General features: G+C 45.5%; 6 protein-coding genes across 6 annotated transcripts; 3 read left to right on the plus strand and 3 right to left on the minus strand.

Annotated features, from left to right (window-relative positions):
• Positions 1-29: 29 nt before the first annotated feature.
• DSM5745_10311 (uncharacterized protein) lies at positions 30-1,677 on the plus strand (the record flags this gene model as incomplete). Its single annotated transcript, XM_026752327.1, has 3 exons — positions 30-436; positions 487-701; positions 971-1,677. The coding sequence occupies 3 exons, from the start codon at positions 30-32 to the stop codon at positions 1,675-1,677; spliced, it is 1,329 nt and encodes a 442-aa protein (XP_026599389.1).
• Positions 1,678-2,692: 1,015 nt separating this feature from the next.
• On the plus strand, positions 2,693-5,161 carry DSM5745_10312 (uncharacterized protein; the record flags this gene model as incomplete). Its single annotated transcript, XM_026752328.1, has 1 exon — positions 2,693-5,161. One exon carries the CDS (start codon positions 2,693-2,695, stop codon positions 5,159-5,161), a length of 2,469 nt encoding a protein of 822 aa, XP_026599390.1.
• A 1,240-nt stretch (positions 5,162-6,401) lies between these two features.
• Positions 6,402-7,791, minus strand: DSM5745_10313 (uncharacterized protein; the record flags this gene model as incomplete). The annotated part of the gene is made up of 4 exons (XM_026752329.1): positions 6,402-6,870; positions 6,935-7,002; positions 7,064-7,421; positions 7,487-7,791. The coding sequence occupies 4 exons, from the start codon at positions 7,789-7,791 to the stop codon at positions 6,402-6,404; spliced, it is 1,200 nt and encodes a 399-aa protein (XP_026599391.1).
• Positions 7,792-15,073: 7,282 nt separating this feature from the next.
• On the minus strand, positions 15,074-16,449 carry DSM5745_10314 (uncharacterized protein; the record flags this gene model as incomplete). Its single annotated transcript, XM_026752330.1, has 4 exons — positions 15,074-15,554; positions 15,614-15,681; positions 15,743-16,082; positions 16,136-16,449. The coding sequence occupies 4 exons, from the start codon at positions 16,447-16,449 to the stop codon at positions 15,074-15,076; spliced, it is 1,203 nt and encodes a 400-aa protein (XP_026599392.1).
• A 2,037-nt stretch (positions 16,450-18,486) lies between these two features.
• Positions 18,487-20,026, plus strand: DSM5745_10315 (uncharacterized protein; the record flags this gene model as incomplete). Its single annotated transcript, XM_026752331.1, has 4 exons — positions 18,487-18,829; positions 18,871-19,217; positions 19,273-19,725; positions 19,781-20,026. The coding sequence occupies 4 exons, from the start codon at positions 18,487-18,489 to the stop codon at positions 20,024-20,026; spliced, it is 1,389 nt and encodes a 462-aa protein (XP_026599393.1).
• Positions 20,027-20,189: 163 nt separating this feature from the next.
• Positions 20,190-21,487, minus strand: DSM5745_10316 (uncharacterized protein; the record flags this gene model as incomplete). Its single annotated transcript, XM_026752332.1, has 2 exons — positions 20,190-21,023; positions 21,071-21,487. 2 exons carry the CDS (start codon positions 21,485-21,487, stop codon positions 20,190-20,192), a joined length of 1,251 nt encoding a protein of 416 aa, XP_026599394.1.
• Between the last annotated feature and the right edge of the window lie 1,558 nt (positions 21,488-23,045).

A 23,045-nucleotide genomic window follows, 5' to 3' on the forward strand; every position in this document is an offset into this window, starting at 1 on the left:
GTTGTCTTCTATCCCCTACTTTGAACACCATGACCCCCTTCCACACAAAAGCAGCGACCTGGCTCTGGGGCCCCAACCCCAAAGACCGCGCCCTGCTCTCAAAGCTAGACATCACCCTGCTCCCCTACTTCTCGCTCATCTGGTTCCTCTTCGGCGTCACGCGATCCAGCTACTCTTCAGCCTATATCAGCGGCATGAAAGAGGCTCTTGACTTCCAGGGGAAAGACTACAACTACATGAGCACCGCGTATCTCGTCACATATGCTGTCTTCCAAATACCAGGGACCAGCCTGCTGACACTCGTCCGCCCGAAATACGTCTTTGTCCCGGCGAATGTCACCTGGAGTGTGCTGACGATGATTACGGTTCGGATGACGCGTGCTTGGCAGGTTATTCTGCTGAATGCGATCGAGGGCGCGTTTTCGGCTATTGCATAGTTCGTCTCCTCTTCATCAGATATGAAAGGCAAAGAATTGATGTTGCTAGTGTCGGTGCACTGTTTACACTTGGCTCGTGGTATAAGCGGTCGGAGCTGGGGACTAGGAACGCCGTCTTCTGCGTCTTCGGGCATCTCGGGTCCATGGCCGGTGGCTGGATCCAGGCTGGGCTTCTGGAGACTCTGGCAGGCAAGGGTGGCCTCCCTGCGTGGAAGTGGATCTTCATCATTGTTTCGGTTATGACGCTGCCTGTCGCGTTGTTTGGTATGTAGGGTACCCAACGTGAATCCGCGATGAAGACTGACGGTCGGAGGCTGGTTCTTTATCCCTGACCTTCCTGCTCATCGGACGGCGTGGTATCTCAGCGCTGAAGAAAAAGATCATGCGGCGACTCGACTCGGCTCGCCGTCAAGGCAATCTTGGGACTTGACTGTCTTTAAGAGAGTGCTCTGGAGCTGGCAATTCTACCTATTGCCCTTCATCTTCATGCGTTCGTCTCCAGCCCTCTAATCTGTCTACTCTAACTTGAACAGTCTACTCCCTCTGCGTCCAAAGCCTCTCCAACAATGTCATGCCCCTCTGGATGGCCTCGCGCGGCTACACCGTCGTCCAGCAAAACAACTACCCAACAGCCATCTACGCAACCGCTATAGTCGGCACGCTCTTCTACGCAGCTCTCTCCGACCACCTCCGCTCCCGCTGGGAAGTCTCCATCGCAATCGGACTGACCTTCGTGATTGGGTCTGCGATCCTCGTTTCAGATCCCCATACGGCCGGATACCTCTTCGCGTTCTACCTCCTGGGAACTACGTACGCGCCTCAAGCCGTCTGGTACAGCTGGCTAGCTGACGTAACAAGCCACGATGTACAGCTCCGCGCCATTGCGACTGGATTCATGAACTCGTTCGACTTTGCGTTTGTCACCTGGTGGCCGCTTGTCTTTTATCCTGTTACAGATGCCCCTGATTTTCGGAGGGGGTATATTGCTAGTCTGGTTACGGGGGCGCTGACGTTGCCCTTTATTGGGGTTATTGCGTGGCTTGAGAGGAGGGACAGAGCGCGGGGCGTTATTGAGAGGGATGTGGTTGACAAAGGGAGTGGGAATGGCAATGGAGATGCGGGTGTCTTTGTTGAAGACAGTGAGCAGGGCAGTTCTCCGCCTCAAGCTCGGGCAGAGGATTTCTCGAAAGCCGGGAGTGGGCACGGTGCCGTTGTTGTCCGATCTGCAGGGAATGCGTAGCCTTGCAATCCAAAGTCCGCGCGGTACAGTGGCATTATGGCACTATACCGTGGTCGGCATTGGGTTCACGTCGCCTGTTTCGATGCTTGTCTGACAACCCATAAGGAAACGCCCGGCGACCACATGGAGGAAAGAGTATGATAGACCCGTTCATTGTTCACCTGCAGAACGAGCGTCCTCTTTCAAGGTGCGCTTCGCCATGACCATCGTGGCTACGATCTTTTTGCTTGGTTGGGTCGATACAACGAACTTGCTTTACTGAATGGGAGATGGAGCCACTTGACCGGTTCTACAAAGGCTTCAGACACCTGGTATCAGTAGCTGTGCATATGATACAATGAAGTACCTCACCTCTTCGCCTTCGATACCAAGAAAGCCCAATTCACCCATTCTTCGAATCCTTCGCGCCTGTCATCGACTCCTTCGAAGGGATGGCATGCCATTAGCTGGCCCTCTGATTTCAGCACCATTGTACCCAGGTAAGGCAGTAAAGGATGGGCTACCCTAGACACAATTGGAAGGCTGAACTGGACTGGGATCGTTTTTGGTTGGAGAGGTCCCATGGATGACCATGAGCAAGGCGCGACTCGACAATGGGCCCAGCCTCCAAGAATTATTCCAGCTCAGCTGCCATCTTCTCGAAAAAACACCATGATCAAGTGGCTGAAAATAGCAGCTCTAGAACGATGGGTTCTATTTCCTCCCCTCATTGTGCGTTCCAGAGCCTTTCATTGTGCGGTTCCAAGGTAGAGACCAACCCCCAGCACAGACAAAGAGATGGAAATAGAACACTTCCCACCGTCGAAGGTGAAAGGTTCAAACAACAAAGAACTGGAAACCCCGCGACGTTCAGCGCAATAATCGATGGGAATAAAAACGGCTGCCGGTCGACCCTTGCCAGGCCATCCTCTCGTTCGACCATCTACCTGCGACACTTTTGCGTCTTTTCTGCCCATTTGTTAATACACCTCATACATCACCTACACTTACATTCTTCTGCTGGCGCACCGCAACAATGTCTTCTAGAAGAACCAGCCAAAGATCCAAGACGGCAGTCCGGCAGTCCTCAACCTCGTCAGCCGCCCCAGCCGTGCGATCCGAGCGTTCACGCCAGAACTCCATCATCGCCGACGTCCGAAACCTCTACGACCCGGCCTTCCTCGCTGAGGCGCTGAAGAAGGGCATTGCCGACCCCTCCGATCGCCCCGTCGAACCGCCCGCCGAGACCAAGCCCCGGGAAAAGGCCCATGCCCCCAGCGATGAAGTCGTGGCGGCCGTCCTCTCTGCCCGCCGCAAGCTTTCCGCAATTGAGGAAGAGCCTGAGGATCCTGTGCAAGTTGTTCATGACATGCAGGAGCAGGCTCGATCTTCCATTGCGTCTCGTCGGTCCATTGCGTCTCGTCGGTCCACGGCATCTCGTCGGTCCAGTGGACGCGCTGTTCAAGCGGAGAAGGAGCCCTCCTGGAAAGAGATCATCGACGAGATTGACCGCAAGAAGTCAGCCCGGGCTCGACCTTCCACTGCATCCCGCCGTTCCACAAGACAGCAAGGTGTCGAAGCGGAGAAGGAGCCCTCCTGGAAAGAGATCATCGATGAGATTGACCGCAAGCAAGCAGCCCGGTCCCAGAAGCGCCGCGCCCCGTCTGCGGCGGACGCGGGAGCAGTCACCAGCAGCATCCTCGTCCCGCGTTCTGGCCCATCGAATGCTCCTGCTGCAGCAGTAGAGCCGATTCCCGTTCCGGACGACGCGGACGATGAGCTCCGCGATCGCTACGAGCTCAGGTATCGTCTGCGCCGCCAGCGCGTTTTCTCCTGGCCCAGAAAGCAGTGGGAGTCGGACGTCAAGGCACAGCTGGGAAATGCCTCTGGTGTTCTAGCAGATGGCCAAGAGAGAAACGGCAGCGGACCCAGCGGCATCAACAACAATGAGGAAATCTCAGCCCGTAAAGAGGTCAGATCTCGCTGGATCCTCGCGGGCATTTGGGATGAGCGGTGGGATAAAGTCGGCGAGGTCTTTGGTAACTGGAAGCACGAGTACGCGAATGCTAATGAGAAGGATGTCGATGCCACCCGTCCCCGAGAGCAGTTCCTCTACCAGGTCCAGAAGAAGCGCGAGCATCTTAGCCAGATCGACGTCCTCCCAACTGACAAGGACCTGGTTGGCCGACTACGAGCCCACTGGATCGATCTGGGTCTCTGGAATGTCCAGTGGGGTGAAGACGGACTCCCTGGCGCGAAGTGGAATCACGAAATCCCCGAGGAGGAGTGGCTCATGACCCAGATGGGAGACGAGTACGTCTCGCGCTTGGAGCTTGAGACCGCCGTTGACTTCCGCGAGACCACGCCGGTCTTCCAGGACGATGCCCATAGCACGGCTGACGAGAAGCAAGCCCTCTTCCGCGAGGCTATCAGAGACCAAATCCGTGTGTTTGAAGCAAGAGAATCAGAGAGGCAGTCGGTGTACTTCCCCTACCCCCACCTCTTCCCCCACGGAGTCGGATTACGCCGCAAGTCGTCTGGGCAAACTCTGGAGTCGATTCTGAGGTCGGTCAACGCCGCTGCAGAGCGCCGAGCTGCCATTGAAGAGCACGCTCAGGAGGTGCGAGAGCGACACGAGCGGGAAACCGGGTCGGCGCCAGCAAGGTCAGCCTCCGAGGCCGCAGCCGACCGTTGCGTCGCTATCAGCGACCACGCTCGGCAAACGAGAAGGCGACATCGAACGGCCAGCGGCTCTGCGGCTGCTCGACAGAACGGCCTGAACGACCCCGCTGCGGCAAGAAGGACCACTGAAGAGTACAAGAAGATTCGTGAGGAATACCGAAAGCAAATCGACGCCAATATCGCCCGGCTGACCTCCCAGAGCCGCAAGACTTCTCAGCAACTGGACCAGGACGAGGTGCTTATGACCCCCGAGGAGCCTGCGCGCGAGGGCGAGCGTGTCGATGACATTCTTTCGCGTGTCCTCGAAGCCGAGGATGACGCTGAGGGTGAGTCTGAGCCTGAAGAAGCAGAAGCCTTCGTCTTCACCCCCATCCCCAGGAACAAGAAGGGGACGACGCAGCCCGAGCCTGAGCCTGAAGAGGGAGAAGCCTTCGTCTTCACCCCCTTCCCCAGGAACAAAAAGGGGATGACACAGCCCGAGCTCGAGCCCGAGATCCCCGCCTCCAGGAAAACACGCGCCTGCGCAGCCAAGAACAAGAAGAGAAAGCACCAGCCTGAGCCAGCCCCCGTCAAGCCCGCCGCGAAGAAGGCGAGGAAGGAGAAGGCGGCTAAGCCCAAGGCCCCCGTCGAGAAGAAGCAGAAGAAGGAGAAGGAGATCAAGCCCACGACCGCCGTTGAGATCCACCGCAAGCGCAAGCAGGAGTTCGAGCGCGAGGAGCAGGCTGTGCAGGATGGTTTGCGCCGGAGCCCGCGGTTGCGTCATAAGCGTGCGCGTCTTGTTGAGGCTGTTGTTGCGGTTGAGTTTGTTTCGCTCCCGCTTTAGTTTGGTTTGATTGGTTTGTGTTTAGTGATTTTATCTTTCTTGTTTGTTGTAGCAGGGTGTCTGTCTGAGGTGGTGTAGGCGTTGAGTTTCTGCTGCTTTGGTATGCGGGAATGTTGTATGTTATTTCGTTTTTCCTGCTGTTGTTTCTCGCGTTCTGTCGTATTTAGAGTGGAATGGATTTCAGTTCGGTTGTTATATTTTCATACGTTGCATAAGAGAAGCTCACCAGTACTGCAATGCTACTCGGCATCAGCCCTAACCACCATCAAAATGCCAGGCTGACATACATTGTCAATGCCAACATTCTAACCCCCAAGCGGATCGCTGCAGTGCACAGGACAGGCCCTTTCATTGGATTCTGGATTGGGTATGCGAGGAGTGACCCTTGGAAGAGAAGACATCCATGGTTTCAGCTCTCTTTGACGCAACCCTGGAACGCTCTGGGGCTTGGTGGGAAGGATTTGCATCTTCCTCTCCTCGTCCCTGCTTGGATATATCATATGCCATATATGGAGTTTACCTTCAGGGAAGTCCTTGGATTCGGATTCAGCTGCACGCGGCCGTTGCATTGCGGCTATTTCGATGTCTTTACCCAACTGCGTATCCATTGTCTGCTGTCCACCTGCGCCTCATTGTATTTGCTGCGATCTAATAAGCGAAGAACCCTGATAGAGTCTAGGACTTAGTCAACAGCAGGGGATAGCAATATAAATCGGCTTATGGCTGCCGGGGTAGTCCTGGAGAGGTTGGAGAAGTTGGAGAGAAGTTGGGGACTTGGAGTCTCCAACTCCTGTGGATAACCGGGCGCGTCCCGGTAGGTTGTCAAGTTACTCAGTGCAGGAATTGTTGAGGGGGTTACAGGGCCGTAGGAAAGGGGGTGGGGGGTGGTTATTGAAGAATCCTTTGGCGTAGCTGAAAGGCATTTGGGTAGTTTTATCTCTTTATAGCCACATGCACTCTCCACACAGTGCCTTCTGCGTATATACACCTTAGGTATTATATACGGTAAGTTGATTCCCGAAGACTCTATCAGGAGGACATGTGCTGGGCATCACAGATCCATAGAGGCAAGTAGGAGACTGCCTCTGCAAAAATAAAAAGCAACGGCATACTGAGGAAAACCAATGGATGCTACATACTATTCACCCCCCTCAAGACATGGCATAATAGCGAATCAGCCACGTTTCAACAAACCACCGCCACCAAGAGCAACGCGCAGGAAACAGATATGATATCCACACTAAGCCATAAAGCCCCCCTCCCGCGGCCAAACCTCAACACAATCATACTCCTCAGTAGCCACACACTCCGTCGACGGCGTCTGCACAAACCCACTCGAAAGCTGCTCGACGGTCGAAACCACGTGTCCGAAATACGGGCCCTCCACGGCCGGAACCACCGCCGCAATCCCGCGCAGGATCGACATCGCCGAGCCCCAGCTGTACTGCGACGACAGGCTGAATTCGGGCGTCGTCCAGTTCGTCGTGTTGTACGAGCTCGTGATGTACGGCATGGCTTGCATGGAGGGGAGGTTGTTTGTGAGCGTTTCGTTCATTGTGATCGCGCGCTCGTTGAAGATTGTTGAGGCGCCGATGGCGGGGAGAATCACGGCGGCGCCGCCGGATGCGATCCCGTATGCTGCTGCGACTGTTTTGAATGTGCTGTAGGGCGGGAGGCGCCAGTTCCAGTCGCTGACGACGCGGCCGTATCTGGGGGAGAGGGGTTAGGGTTTGCTTGCGGTGGGACGGGGATGGGGGGATGCATGGGACGCACGGGAAGGAGGCGACGTGGAGGTTGGCGGGTTGGGAGGAGGCGATGAAGCGGGTGTCGGCGTATTCATTCTGCGGGTCCCATGGTTAGCGGAGCATATTCCCAATCAAGATCAAGCAAGGAAAAAACAACCTCGAAGCAGGAGAGCATGGAAACGGATCCGAATGGGAGTTTCTGCGTGCGGATGGAAGAGACGTCGCCGTCTGACCACAAGTTCCGCTCCGCGCCAGATGGGCGCAGCTTGCGGTGGCGATGGACTGCGCCTGCCGTGCCATTTTGCAATGGGCCTACGAGCGTCTGCGCGATGTACAGCGAGTCATTGGCGCGCTCTGACCAGCCTACCACACCATAGATCTTGGTGTCCGCGAACGCTTGCATGAGGGTCTTCCACTCGGGACTATCGTACTCCATTGACTGTGATGCGTACTGCGCGTAGTCTGTCGGCAACTGGTTGTTGCCCAGGCCGAAGGAGCTGAGCACATGGGCGTAGCTACAGGCGTAACATGAAGTCAGCTCAACGGCCGATGGTTGGTATCCTGGCAGAGCAGAACATACCCAGGAAAATACACCTCGGGGAAGGCAACGAACTTGACGCCCTCAGCAGCGGCCTCCTTGATGAGATCCACAGCCTTGGTAATCGTCCTGTTCAGGTCGTAGTTGGCCCAGGTGGTGTTTTCGGTGTCGGGGTAGGCCCAGTTGTAGGGCGGATACCGGACGGCAGCTACCTTGAAGTCCTCGGGGTCCCATTCGAACCCGGTGGCGCTGTCGCGTTTCAGGGTCTTACCAGTTCCCTGGACACCCAAGGGAGTAGCTGCAGCCGTCGTGCTGGCGAGAATGGCGGTGATCAACGAGGCACGCATGATGGTTGATATCTAAGAAGAAAGAGGACAAATGTAGCAGGATGCGGCCTTAACTCCCAACGGCTGGGTAGAAGCAACGGAAGCAAAGGCAGCAGAGGACGACTTTAAGAGTGCAGGTGCGCGGCGAGCAGTTGAATTTACCCGCCACCCCGATGAAGTTGCATCCTGCCATATCTTGATAGGTAACGAGGCTGATAGATACAGTAGAATGTCATCGCGTAATACAAAGGAAGAGCACCGTTATCTGACAGAAAGCCACTTGGAGATGCCGTGGAGACAAGTTGGAGAGCTAATTCCCAGCCTTGAACAGGAGCCCTAAACCGAGTCAGCTCGTGCAAGGGGTCCATTACCATACGTAGGCCACGGTCTGCCCCCTTTCCAACAGGGGCGGTGGATTTGCCTATATCGACAGGTTCTAGGGAACCTTATCAAGCATCTCGGTATGAGTACCTACTGTATTCTGATATCTAGACATCTTGGGAGTCGTGCGTTCACTGTCTATAGTGGATCGAAAGCTATATCAAGCCACATTACCAAGTCCCCTTATCTTCACAGTTTTGGCCTGAGCAGACGACTCAGGGAGAACCTCAGCACAACTATTTGCGGCTGTATTGTTCGTGACCCTGTAGTATGTCACCAGGTCCGAATCCTTGTTACCATAGTACGTGGACATAACACCCTGTGTCATAGTACCTCGACTCATATCATTCCAAGATATATCGAGCATGCTATCGGTTTAAAGTATATCAAGTCCTTCTTATCTGAGATGCAAGTCCGAGACAAGTGATTCCCATATCACTCTATAGCAAAATATCTGCCCCGACCCCACCCCCATCAATCGGTAGTGTAGCCATCTGGCCGGTGGGGGATCTGGTTGGATTGGTCGTCTTATCACTGACTCAATATTGTGGAGAGCATATGTTACCCAATTTCCCAGCTTCGCCGAGCATTTGACGCATGGCTGTTCTCCGGGGCAACATTTACCGCCGGTGCAGCCAGGTGCAAACAAACCGCGCACCTTTGTATCCGCATGAGGATGAGGTCCCTCAGCTCCCGGCCCCGGGGGAGAATAGGATCCCCTCCGCTCCACTGCATTTACTAGCCGGAAGAGAGGAGAAGTTAACTTGGTAGCCTGGTATCCCGGAGATCCAGGCTGTACCCAGCACACATCGGAGTTTGATACCCCGCAAGCGATTCTCCAGAGATTTGCGCAGTGATATGGTATTACTCAGGAATATCCTCAAGGCTTCTGGTTGGTCGAGTCGCCATAGACTATTTGACCTTCTGACGGAATGTATACGAAATAAAAGGCCCGTGGACCGTGTTCCCGATCGAAACGAATCTTAGAGACCAGCAGAATTTAAGATGAAGCAATTCGTGCACAGGCCTGTTCTGCCCTGCTAAGAACTCTCTGTAGGCACATAACAGGGAACTTGGTTTAAATAGCCGTGGTAGGCAAACTGGACCAAGGAGATCCCATCCTCATCAAGCGTATCTTTTTTACATGTGGTTTACCGGTTCCTAAAAGTATTCAATGCTAAGCAGCTAACAAATAATTTTTCTGCTCCTGTATATGAGGCCCTTTGTATACCGTACTAACTAGTAAAGCTATTAATTAAATATTATAAAAAAGAATAAAAAAAAAGCAAGTTATTTATTAAAAGCTAGAGCTACCTAGGGGTTTATATAAATATTTTAAGCCTTTAAAAACTTATTAATAGCCTAATTTTTTTATTAAAATAATAAAATATTAAGTACCTTACTTTTTTTATTAACACGGTATATAAAGGTGTTAATAAATAAAAATTTTATTAAACTTTATTTTTAGTTAATACACCCCCTTAACGCCTACTAAATACTAAAAATAAGGCTAAAAATATTTACTAAACTAAGTATTTTAATAAATTTATAGTATTATTATTTAGTAAGTAGCTTAATAAAATTATTTATAATTATTTAATTAATAAAAGTTTATTTAATTTTAAGGTTTTTATATTAAACTTTTTATTAAAGCTATAAGTTATAAATATTAATATAATAAAATTTTAATTATAGCTAGATATTAGGGCTAGTAAAAATATTAATAATTTATTTATTATTATATTAAATTAAAAAATAATATTAAAAATTAAATTATATTAAATTAAAAACCTAGTACTACTAGTAAATTATTTTAAAGATTTTAAATAAAGTTAATAATTTTATTTTAATTATTAAAGTTATAATTAAATATTATTTTATAACTTTTTATTTAATTAAATTATTATATAGCTTGTAAATATAGCCTATATTAAAAAAATAATTAAATTAATTAATAAAAATTATATTAAAGTAAGCCTTATAAAAATTATATACTTTTAAAATAAGTTTATTTTTAAGGTTATTTAAATTAAAGTATTTAAGGGCTAAAAAGCATATATTATAAAAATAAAAAAAAAGTTAATTTATTATATATTAATAATAATTTGTTAGATTTACTAGGTATTTTAAAAGTTAACTAATAATATAAAAAATATTTAAATAAGTAAGCATGCTTATATATTTAATTAAGCTAACTTTAAATCTTATTTTTTTAATTTATTAAGGTATAATAGTACTAAAGTTTAAATAAAGCTTGCTAAAAAAATATTTTTAAAGGTTAAATTATTATATTTAAGTAAAATTAATTTATAATTACTTTAATATAAAAGTTTTAATATAACTAAACCTTGCGCTTTTTCCTATCTTAAATAATTTAAATTTTTAAAAATTATTTTACTTTATTAAAATACTAAAGCTTATACTTTATTACTAGTTTTTTTTAAAAATAGCTATAGTAGCTTGGCCTTTTTTAATAAAAAAATTTATAATAATAATATTATTTATATAAATAAAAAAATTATAAACTTATTAATATAAAAGCACTTTTTTTTAAAAATAAAAATAAATTTAAATTTTTATAGTATTATAGCTAAATTAAGTTATTAAAAATATAAAAACTTTTAAAGGTTATAAATAACCTTAAGGGCTTTTAATAGCTTACCCTATTATTTATAGCTATTTAAAAAGTAAAAATATATTATTTTTTAAGGGTAGTATTAAAAAACATGTTAATAATATTTTTTTAATTAAAATTAAAGTTAAAAGCAGTTATAAGCACTATAAGAGCTTTAAAAACTTTTATTAAAATAATTATTATTTAATTTTTTTTAAAAAATTTTGATTTTAAATTTTTATGTATATAAATTTAGGCTTTAGCCTTAATAAAGTAGTTATTAGTATTAAATTTATAGGTAAAAATTTATAATAAAAAAATTAACTTATTTATTTTTATTTTTTATTTATTTACCACTTTTCATGCTCCTATTTTATAAAAAACTTTTAGTTTAAAATTTATAGCCTTTAAAAACTTATTATAAAATAAATAATTTTTAAGATTACTTTAGCGCTTAAAAAAAATAAATTATTTTAATAAAGGTGTTTTTTTACAGGGTTTTAATAAAAAGTAAAAAAGGTAAATTAAATATAATTAAGGTTTTTTAAATTATTTAAAAAAGCATTCTTTAAGTTTAAATTATATATATAATTATTAATATTATATTATTTAAGCCTATACCTAATTATTTTAAAAAAAAGTTAAAGTTACTAAAGTTTTACCCCCTAAGCACGCTAAGCTTAAAGGCTAAGAAAAAAAAAAGCTAGGCATGCTTATTTATTTTTTTAAGTAACTACTTACTAGCCAGATTAATTAGGGGATGTTAAGGCGCTTAAAAAACTAAAATTTATTATTAAAAAATTTTTAAATAACCTTTTAAAGCTATTTATAAGGCTAAGTTTTATATAAGCCTTTTATAATATTAAAATTTAAAAGTTATTTTAAAAGTTAATAAGTATAAAAACCCGCTTGGCTAATTAAAAACCTTTTTTTTACTAGTAATATTTTTAATTTTACTAGTAATATTTTAAGCCTTATTTCTTACTTTATACTTACTACTATTATTAATACCTTTTTTTTTAAGATTTTTACCACCCGTGGCCTATTCTTGTTTAAAATACCTTTATTTTTTTTTATTTAAAAAATTTACTAAAGTTAAGGTTTAGGTTAATCTTTTTAATTTTATGGTTTTAAAAGGGGATATTAAAAACTTAGGCTAAAGGCTTTAAAAACTTAATTTTAATATTAATAATAAAAAAGGGATTTTTTAAATTATATAATTTAAATTTATTAAAAATAATATTTTTACAGGCACGTACAAGCTATTTTTTAAAAAACTAAATTTACTAAATATTAAAAATAATATAACCTAGTAAGTATTTTAATAAAGCCTTTAATTTTATTTTATAAAAACTTTTTATTTAAAATTATTTTATTTAGGTAAAACAGCCTAGTATTTTAATACTAGAAATATAGGGTTTTTTACTAGTAAAAGCTTTTTATAGTATTTTTTAATTTAATAATTTAATAAAAATTTAATTATTAATATAAGCTATGGCTTTTATAACATAGGGCCATATATTAAAAAGGATTTTCTTATAAAAAACTATTATTTTTACTTTTTTAATTAATATACTATTAAAGCGCTTAGCTATATTATTTTAAAAAAAAGTATAAAAAGTAAACCAGGTTTAAAGTATACCTTAAAATATAATAAAGTTAGGAATATTATTATTAAATATAAGCTTATAATTATTAAAAAAAACCTTGGGAGTAATATTAAACTAGGTTTAAATAAATTTAATATATTATTTAATAATATTTTTATACCTGCTTTTTTTTTAGTAAATATAGGCCTAGTAAAACTTAGTATTTTTATTATAAAAGTAAATTACTTACTTTTTTTATTTATTACTTTTTTTATAAAAATTAGGTTAAAGTAAACTTAATTAAATAATATAATAGCAGGATTTTTAGGCCTTTTAAATATTTATTAAGGGGCCTATTTATATTTATAAGTAGTATATTATTAAAATAGTTAAAAACTAGTAATTTAAACTTTCTTAATTATAATTAATAAGTATTAAAATGCTTTATTATTAATATAGCCTAGGTACTAATAAAAAGCTTTAAATTTTTTTTTAATATAAATTTTTTAAGTTAAAGTCTTAACTTTTTATTAAGTTAAAGTATTAGCCTTTTCTTACTTTAAATTTTTTTTAAACTTAATTATTTAAAAGTTAAATAAGTAATTTTTAAAATAAAATACTAGTTTACTGTTTTTAGTAATTAAGGTATTAAAATTTTAAAAATATTTAGCCTTTTTAAAAGGCCTAGCTATTAAAATATTAATATAAAAGCTAGGTATAAAGGCTACTTTACTAAAAGTAAAAAATATTATTTTATTATTTAAAGCCTTAAAATAAAAAAGTACTAATTTTATACCTTAAATAATAATAGTAGTATCTCCTGCTTAAATATTACCTTTTTTTAATTAATTAAAAAAGGTAAAATARCTAAAATTATTATAAATATAAATAAAGGCACTAGTATTAAAAATAAAGATATTTTAAAATATTAAATTATTTTAAATATTTATAATAAGTATATAATTATAATATTTTTTTTTACCATGGCCTAAGTAATTAAAAAAGCTTTTTAAGCTTTTTTTTAACTTTTTTTTATTTTTAAGAATTTATTTATTTTTAGCCCTTACCTTTTAAAGTTTCTTATTATATTTATTATTTTTATTAAAAGCTTTACTAACCTTTTTATTTATATTTTTTTAGGTTTATATTATGGCTTTTTATATAATTATATAAAATATTAATATTATTTTATTATTTAAAAATAGCTATATAAATAAAAAGGCTTATTATTAATAAATATTATTTTAAAAAAATATTTAATTTTTTATTAAAAGTTATAAAGGCTACTACTCTGGTAAAGTTTTTAAAAAGCTATTAATTATAAAAAAATATTATTAATATTTAAATATAAACTAAAGGTAAGTAATTAAATTAGCATCTTTTTAATTTAATTAATTAATATTTTATTTTATATAAAAGTTTAAATACTTGCTAATTATCCGCAGGAAGGTTATATTAATTATTTTATTTTTTAATTTAGGTTAATTAAGGTATTTAATCTTTTAATAGGTATTTTTATAATTTTAAAGCTAATTATTAATCTTATCTTATTAAATTAAAGTATTTAAGGTTATAAAATAATTATTAAATACCTTTAATTTAATTTTAAAATTAATTAAAGTAAATTATTACTTTAATTTAGCTAAAACTTTTATAATAAGTTTATTTTTAATAAATTATTAAATAAAAATAATAATAATTTTTTAAATAACTTTATTTATTTTTTAAACTTTAATATAATAATACTTAGTGTTAAGCTAGTATTTATTATATATCTTAAATATTTTTTTAATTATATTTTTAAAAGGTAACTTAGGGTAAAAAGGGATTTTTTTTAAAAAAAAATATTTAGGTTAAAAAGCTTTTAAATTTTTATTATTTAAATAAAATAAAAAACTTAGCTATACTAAGCTAGCTAATTATTTTTAAACTTAAAAATAATTTTTATACTTGTAATACTATTAGTAAAGCTTATAATAATTTTTAAATTAAGTATAAAAATTAAAAATTAATTAATATTTATTTTAATTTAATAAAAAAAATAATTAATTATAAAAAAACTTAGTATAGCTTTAGGGCGTGTACTTAAAGGTATAAATAATTTTAAAATATTTAAAAAAGGTAAAAATTTAATAAGCTAAATTATTAAGTTAATATTTAGGCTTATAATTATAAGGCCCTTTATATATTATATTAATTAATAAAGCTATTAATTAAATATTATAAAAAAATAAAAAAAAATAAGTTATTTATTAAAAGCTAAAACTACCTAGGGGTTTATATAAATATTTTAAGCCTTTAAAAATTTATTAATAGCCTAATTTTTTTACTAAAATAATAAAATATTAAGCGCCTTACTTTTTTATACTAACGCGGCATGTAAAGGCGTTAACAAATAAGAACTCCATCAAACTCCACCTTTGGCTAACACTGTAATACCGAAACTGTCGTCGACTGCATCCTGATTTCCCGAGTGATCTGGATGAAATTACAGAATGGAGGACTGCTAGACGATACCATAGTCCATGCACTTGTGCTGAGTTTACAGCACCTCTGATGGCAAAGCTATTATTATTGTATGTTAATTGAATTCTCGTCTAGCTGAAGCCGCAGCAACTGCCTTGGGTTCACAGTGCTATCACATCCACAAAGAAACACAAAAGCCTACGTCCCCGACCGTCCCGAATCCATGCAAGTCCAGCCAAAGAGCCAGGCTCCCTCAAGCCATAAAGTCCTCCTCCACGCGCTCCGGCCAGATCTTAATACACGGCCATCTGGAAGTAGGCGTGCAGGACAGGGTCGGCGGCCATATATACCCAGTGGTAAACTGCTGAATGGTAAACAGAACACGGCCAAAGAAGGGCCCGCTGCGCCGCGGCATTCCATCGGGCAGACCCTCGACGATGTGCTCCAGGGCGCCGTAGCTGTACCAGTCGTTGATGCTGTACGCGACATCCGTCCACAGCGCGGTCGTGTTATACACGGCTGTAATGTACGGCATTGCGTCGGTTGATTCTTGCGCGTTGGATAGTGACTCGTTCAGCGGGGACCCGCCGCGCCCGAAGATCGTTGCTGCGCCGGCCGTGGGGAGGATCATGGCGGGTGAACCGGCCGCGCCGGCTTGGTAGCCGATTGCTGCGGCGCGCCAGTAGGCGTAGGGGGTTGCGCCGCTGTCTGTCTCGGGGACGTCGTTGCCGAAGCTGTGGTGTGGGGTTAGTTTGTCTCACACCCTACCCTGGTGTAGGTTGGGGATACGTACGGGAAGGAGGCGACGTGGAGGTTGGCGGGCTGGGCGGAGCCGATGAAGTGTGACTCGGGATAGACGTGCTGAAAGCAAGTCAGTCTTAGGGTTACGGTGAAGCCAACCACCGGCGGATGGGGGACGTACCTCCCAGCATTGCAGCATGGAGACGGTGCCGAAGGGGAGCTTTTGCGCATGGATCGTGTTGAGCAGGCCATCGGAGTAGAGGGAGCGCTCTGTGCCCGAGGGCCGGAACTTCTCATGCTTCCAGAGTGTTCCGGCTGAGCCGTTGGCCACAGGGCCGACCAGACTCTGCGTCATGAAAAGCGAGTCGTTGGCTCTCTGGGCCCAACCGACAACGCCGTACATCTTGGTGTCGGCAAAGGCCTGCATCAGCGTGTTCCATTCAGGCCCGTCCGGCTCCATGGTCTGCGAGACGTATTGCTCGAAGTCCTTGGGGCCGTTGGGAGTGCGGAAGGCAGGGTAGCTAAAGGCCCGGGTCAGCTGTGGATTCCATACATCTCATGCAGTGAGACGTACCCAGGGAAGTAGAGCTCCGGGAAGGCGATGAACTTGGTGCCCTCGGCCGCGGTTTGGTGGATCATCTCGACCGACTGGGCGATGGTGGCGTTGAGATCGTAGTTCCACCAGGTCGATTGGTTGGAGAGGGCATGGTACACGAATCCAACCGGCGGCTTGCGGACGGCAGCAACCTTGAAATTCTCGGGATCCCACTCGAAGCCAGTTGCAGAGTCACGCTTCATCCGCGAGTCCGAGGTAGTGGGTGGGACGGCGGCGGCCTGGGTCGTGATGACAGCGGCGGCCAGGAGAGTAGCAGCGCATACCAGGAGCATGATTGTCAGACGGAGAGGTGTGAGGCAGTTGGGAATGAAGGTAGTAGAGGGGTTTTTATACTGATTCACCCATATCCTGTACCGGACGAATCAAGACCAAGCCGCAACATTCAAGTATACTCCCGAGGTGAGTGATAAGACGCTGGAATCCAATTGGTGGCACTGCGTCCATGATTCAGGGGTGGAGGCCAGATATCAACCAGTACCGGCCATGTAGTCTGGTAGGGATGCAGAAGTTGGAGAGAGGGGATGGGGATTGGGGAAATTGGAGATCTCCAACCCAGTTCCGAGGGCCTATGTTTACTTATCTTGCAAGGAAGAGCGGGGATAGATTGGAGATTATGATTGTGAAGGATTCTTGATCAATTGACGTTCTGTGCTGGTTATCCCTTACCAATCACCCTCCCGGAGGACTGGGATGAGAGATGGTTGACTCTGTAGTATGAAAGATGGCTCAATCCATCCCAGCATGGGCACAAATTCATAGAACGGCAGTGATTGGCATATACATGGCGAGGATGAATATATTCCCAATCCTTCGTCTATACCATCCATAGCAGTGCCTGTTCCTGTAAGGTCTGCTTCTCTAACATCATTGTTTCTAGCTGATGCAGACAGACAGCAAGGAGAAACCATATATTTCTCACTGCCGGCCCATTCTCTCGCAAGGACCCCCTGCTAGGCCTAGTCACCGCACATCAGGCCGAATTCTCTCACCGAGCCAAGATGATCCTCTTTTTGATTTCGCCAGGCTGTTGAATACCCGGAGATAGACCACCATGAAAGCTTCCTAATCGACCCGATATTGTACTTAGGTAGAGTCTGCCATTAACAGAGATAATGCCGCCGCCACGTCCCACGATTACTTCGATCAGATGGCAAGCACTGGGACGGTGAGTACGTCTTTACATCTAAAGCTCTGCGCTGACGGGCATTCCAGATGATTTTCGTGAGCTGAAACCTGTGCAAAGTCTGTGGCTTATAGCAAAGGCGCGGCGGATTCAGCTGCAAATCCCTAGAACTCCCTCCGATGGGAGAGTACATCCTCATACACACCCTCATTCAACGCATCTACCTATCCAATTAGCTGTCACACGATCCATGCACCCAGGGCCTTGCGTCTCCGGAAATGCAATCTTCGAACTCGCACTGAACCGCTGGCGCCACGCCTGGAGAACTTCACCCGAATCGGCCTTCGATCTATCCATTACAATCCATACGGCTCCTTGTCGTTCACCTCAACCGCCCTGCTCGGAATCACCCATGTCCGGTTACACTGCAACCTGGGGCAGTGGTCGGATCACCAGAGCTTAGGTACCTTTATGGCTTTCTTTCACGGCGATGTCCTTTCATAGAATGATGACATTCTCGAATTCAAACCCGTCAGGATAACTAAGCTATGACAGATTAGGACCGATCTAATATCATCCATGCTTGGCGCATTATTAGTTTTGAATCATTTAATCAGCTTTGACATGGTACCTTGCCAATCCGCTGTATTATTTTTAGAGATAACTCAAGCTTATTATCCATGCCAAGCCACCTATTAACCCATATCCTTAAAGGGGACCCGCTGATAGACTTTATAGCTTTAAAGGGGTAGTAGAAATGATGGATCAATATTGAGCTCCCGTATCTATATCCGTGGAATCCCCACGACACTAACAAGAGTCACTCAGCGCCAACCTTTGATCCCTCAAACCATGTGAGTACGGTAAGCCCTACTTCCATGCGCCATTGGAATAGCCCTTCGGTCTCGGTCTCGGTCTCGGTCTCGGTCTCGGTCCAGCATGTAAAAGCAAGATGAGAGGCTGCGTCGTCCGAGACTGCACATCCCGTACGGTAGATAAGCTGCAGCTCCCCGCCCGCCGATTTGCTGTGCACGCCGTTACTCCAACACCGATGATAAGCGTGGCTCGTATAAGGGGGACGCAGCTGCACTGCCGCGACTGCTTCGTTTTCAAGCCTCCAGATTACACGCTCCGTTTCTTACGTGTTCCATCCTGCTGTCCTTAGCATTCACCACAGCCACTCGCCATGTCCCCCTCCGTCCTCCACCCAAAACTCTCCTCCCCACCCCCCTCCATCACCCACAGCGCAGGGAACTACCTCTACACACACGACGGGCGCAAGATCTTCGATGCGAGCTGCGGCGCGGCAGTCGCGTGTCTGGGCCACAATGAGCCCCGCGTTAAGCAGGCTATCCTAGCGCAGCTCGATAAGACGGCGTACGTGTACTCGCCCTTCTTCACGGTTCCGGCCGCCGAGGAGATCGCGTCGTTCTTGACGGAGTCAACGGGGGGGCAGATGGGGAGGGTGTTTATTGTTAGTTCTGGTGCGTCCCCCAGGATACCCCGACTCACTCTTACGGTACTACATGGTGCGTTGGGCGATCGAGATGGGATGTTGACGGCCGCACAGGAACCGAAGCAATCGAAGCCTCCCTAAAGATGGCACGCCAGTATTTCACGGAGCTCCAGCCGCCCCAAATGCAGCGGACACGCTTCATCGCGCGCAGACAATCGTACCACGGGAACACGCTCGGTTCGCTGGGTGTCGGCGGGCACAAGGCGCGGCGCGCGATCTTCGAGCCTATCTTGTCGACGAGCACAAGTCATGTCGCGCCATGTTATCCGTACCGTGATATGAAAGATGGCGAAACAGAGGAAGAGTATGTTAATCGTCTGGCAGAGGAACTAGAGGGTGAGTTCCAGCGGCTTGGGCCGAGCACGGTGTGTGCGTTTGTCGCGGAGACGATGGCGGGGACGGTATGTCTCCATTCTCTTGGATTGGACCGGACGGCTGCTAATGTGCTGGTTGCAGACCCTGGGCTGTGTTCCCGCCCTCCCGGGCTACCACAAAGCCATGAAGGCCGTGTGCGACCGGCACGGCGCGCTCTACGTGCTCGACGAGGTGATGTCCGGCATGGGGCGGACTGGCACCCTGCACGCGTGGGAGCAGGAAGGCGTTGTTCCGGACCTGCAGACTGTGGCTAAGGGGTTGGGCGCCGGGTATGCGCCTATCGGTGCGCTGCTGGTAGGTGATCGGGTTGTTGAGGCGCTTGCCAACGGAAGCGGGGCTTTCATGCATAGCCAGACGTATCAGGGGCATCCGGTTGCTTGTGCGGCGGCTGTTGCGGTGCAGAGGGTTATACAAGAGGATGGGCTGCTCGAGAATGTTAGGGTTCAGGGGGAGTATTTGGGACGCCTGTTGAATGAGAGGCTGGGCGGGCATAGGAATGTTGGGGATGTTAGAGGGAGGGGGTTGTTTTGGGCTGTATGTCCCCGTTACCATGATTGTCTGTGAGATGGGCTGACGTTGTGTTGTGTAGCTTGAGTTCGTCAAGGATAAAGCGACCAAGGAGCCATTCCCGGCTGAAGAGGGCGTGGCGCAGAAGGTGCACTTGACGGGCTTGCAGGAGGAGTATTCGATCTCCGTTATTCCTGGTGCTGGTGTTGCGGATGGGAAGAATGGCGATATCATTCAGATTGCGCCGGCGTATAATGTGTCGAGGGAGGATATCGAGCTCATTGTGGAGCGGGTTGAGAGTGTTGTTCATGCTGTGTTTAGGGCTTAGCGGGCAGCATTTGATGGGATTACACGATGCTCACAAATATAAATGGACATTATCTATTAGTGTCATCAGATTCTATGCACTGAAATATGTGCATCACAGTACGATGCCTTGGCTATTCTATGGCCCGTAGACATGCAACATACCTGGTACTATTGTCCAATCTCTAACATACATCCTCGATCCTCCTATCCACATACTGGACATTACCTATATTCAACCTCATAACCCTTAACCAGTAAAAGTGCGCCCACAACTCATCCACAAACGACGACCGACCGCGCACGTTCAACACCCGAACCGCCGCCGCCTGCCGGAAATACAACCAGATCCTTGTGCGCGCATCATTCGACGCTGCAGCCCCAGTCAAACAGACCCAGCTGAGTATGGCTGGGATGTGACGGACCCAGAGTTCGGTCTCGGTTCGAGCTAGAGATGCTTGCAGCTCGCTCGCGAGAGCATTTAGTGCTGATGACTTTGACAAGGAATCATAGTCGTGGCTTTGCATGATGAGGTGGAAGATTGTGACTGAGAGATGGCAGCAGTGCAAGATGGGGTCGTTGAGGGAGGGTGATGATGTGGTGTTGGTGTATTCTTGCAGGCTATTGTTATGTCCCTGTTGGGACTCGGGTGTTTGCTGTTGCTGCCATGCTAGCTTTACGTTCAGGACGTCCTGGAACATGGCGAGGATGGCTGGTAACGACGGGATGGCCGATGCTTCTTTGGAGGGATCGAGGATGCGCATTTCGACTCCAGTGGGAGGAGGACCAAGGGCTGCGTGTGTCAACGTCGGGTCGATGTCGAAGGCAATGTGGTAGATGATGGTATTCCTGTATAATGTCAGTCGAAGGAATTGGTGAACGGTTCTCAGTGCAGACATTTGAATGACAGCAGCAACAAGACCATTGTAGCCTAGTTTATCAAGCCCCCCTCTCATCTCAACCAACTTCCGCAGCCCATCGCGATGGGCATCTCCTGCTGTCCGATCCCCATTGAGGCCCTAAACCCATTAGCCAGGGCCAATCCGTACCAAAGCCACGCACGTACAGCAAACATAGCCAATGGCGTGATGGCAATCAAAGTTCGGTCGTCAAGGGCAGAGTCAAGGTTCGACAACCGCTCATTCAGGTGTCTGATAGCTTCGCTGCGGTGGTGAACCGTGATTGCGCTCGGTCTGTGTCCCTGTTGGATGTCGAGATATGAGGAGCCTGCGTATAACGTCGCATGGAAGAGACATGGATCGCTTAGTGCCCCTTGTACCCAGGAGGTCCGGATATGGTATGCCGTGCTGCTGGCGCTGACGGGGAGGCGGGATACGCCGAGGCCTTCGGAGACTGCCATTGTCATTAGATCGAGATTGAGAGTTTGGTTTGTGAAGACGTACAGTGTTTCAGCAGCCGTGGCATGTGCCACTATGCAGTTACCGGGTACGATACTGGGATTTCCGGGGATTGGATAGCCCATGCATTGTATACTCGACTGGCAGCAATCTCCCACGGCTGCGAGTTAACAGTCTGCCCGACGCGAACCTGCTTGCTGCCCTGGGATACGTCTTGGTTCCTAGCCAGCCGGTGAGGAGGATAGAAACACGGCCGGTTTCGTCTGCAGGCCATTAGCGTACCTATGCCCAAAACCTACCAACGGATGAAGACAACATACTTCGCGCACAGTCCACAGCGAGGGACGCCCCGGTCGCACCGTCGCTTTCTCTGCCGACACGGCTCGCACGCTATGAGCATTGCCATCTCGCGGAACCCTACCGGTACCGTGCCCTGGGGAATGAGCGTAGCTAAGACTTGTACCGTCCTCCAAGTCCACGCTATCCGCCATTCACGCCACAGCGCTACGCTGTTGGCAATATCTCTGACCCTGACGCGTTCCTGAAAGCAAAGTGGAGATTTTCGACGTGATCCCCGTTTATTGGCACCGCCATGATTGGTCTAGTCGCCTGTCATCTGCATGGCTGGCCTGAGGCTGTTTGTGATCGACGTATGTTCCTTCCTTTCCGGGACATTATATTGGTCATGGACCTTCGACAAGGCTGCATACTGGAAGACGTCGGGTTGAGGTAAATGGGGGCAATGCTTCTTGCGGAACCGGCCGCGGTGTATACCTTGAGGTCCTATTTCAATGTCTGCCAGTCCGTGAGCCAGCCAAGGGGGATGTACACGGGTGGCTGTGGACATATAGAGGTGATTATCAGTGGCAATGCTATTGGCGGAAGGAGACGAGCAAGGTGCTAAGCATTAATGATCCTCTCTTGACCGGCTGCCTCATCTTGTAAGTTGTAAGGGCGCAGAGTGGAGCTGACCCACCGCGCAAGGCTGACCCGAGTACGAACTGCCCTTTAGGTACCTGGCCGTGTCCTGCGGATGGTAGTACTATAGTCGCGTAATGGGTCTGGCGTGCCAGTCTCTGCTTGATTAGGAGAGTCGTACCAAGCTTTTCACAAGGCTGAGACCTATATAAACCGCCAGGCCCACCAACCTTGGAACAATTGCACTCACCCCCAACTTCCCTTCCTTGTCCAAGCATCATGGTCTCTCTATTCCGAACAGCCTCCGTTCTCATCCCAGCGGCCCTTGCTTCAGCGTCACTGATCTGCCTGATCATCGTCAGCCTCAGCTGCGTTAAGCCGCACACTGCCAGCCTCTACTTCTACAGAGTGAACCTCAAGAACCTCACCACGACCTCCGACTCCCTCCTCGGCACAACCCTCGACCACATCGAGAACGGCACCGCAACTAAGCTCGCCACGGCGCTCGCCCACTCCGACAGCCTGCACGACTTCTACGCGGTCGGCCTCTGGGGCTACTGCGCCGGGACAATCACCAACAACGAATACCACGCCACGCACTGCTCCAAACCAAAAGGCGGGTTCTGGTTCGACCCCGTCGCCATCTGGGACCTTAACTCGACTACGACAACGACGCACACAGACGACCTCCTCCCTTCCTCCCTCCAGAAACCACTCACCACCTACCGCAAGGTCTCCCTGTGGATGACGATCCTGTATATCCTC

Source organism: Aspergillus mulundensis (assembly GCF_003369625.1).
Source record: "Aspergillus mulundensis strain DSM 5745 chromosome Unknown scaffold_14, whole genome shotgun sequence".
NCBI classification, from domain to species: Eukaryota; Fungi; Ascomycota; class Eurotiomycetes; order Eurotiales; family Aspergillaceae; genus Aspergillus; species Aspergillus mulundensis.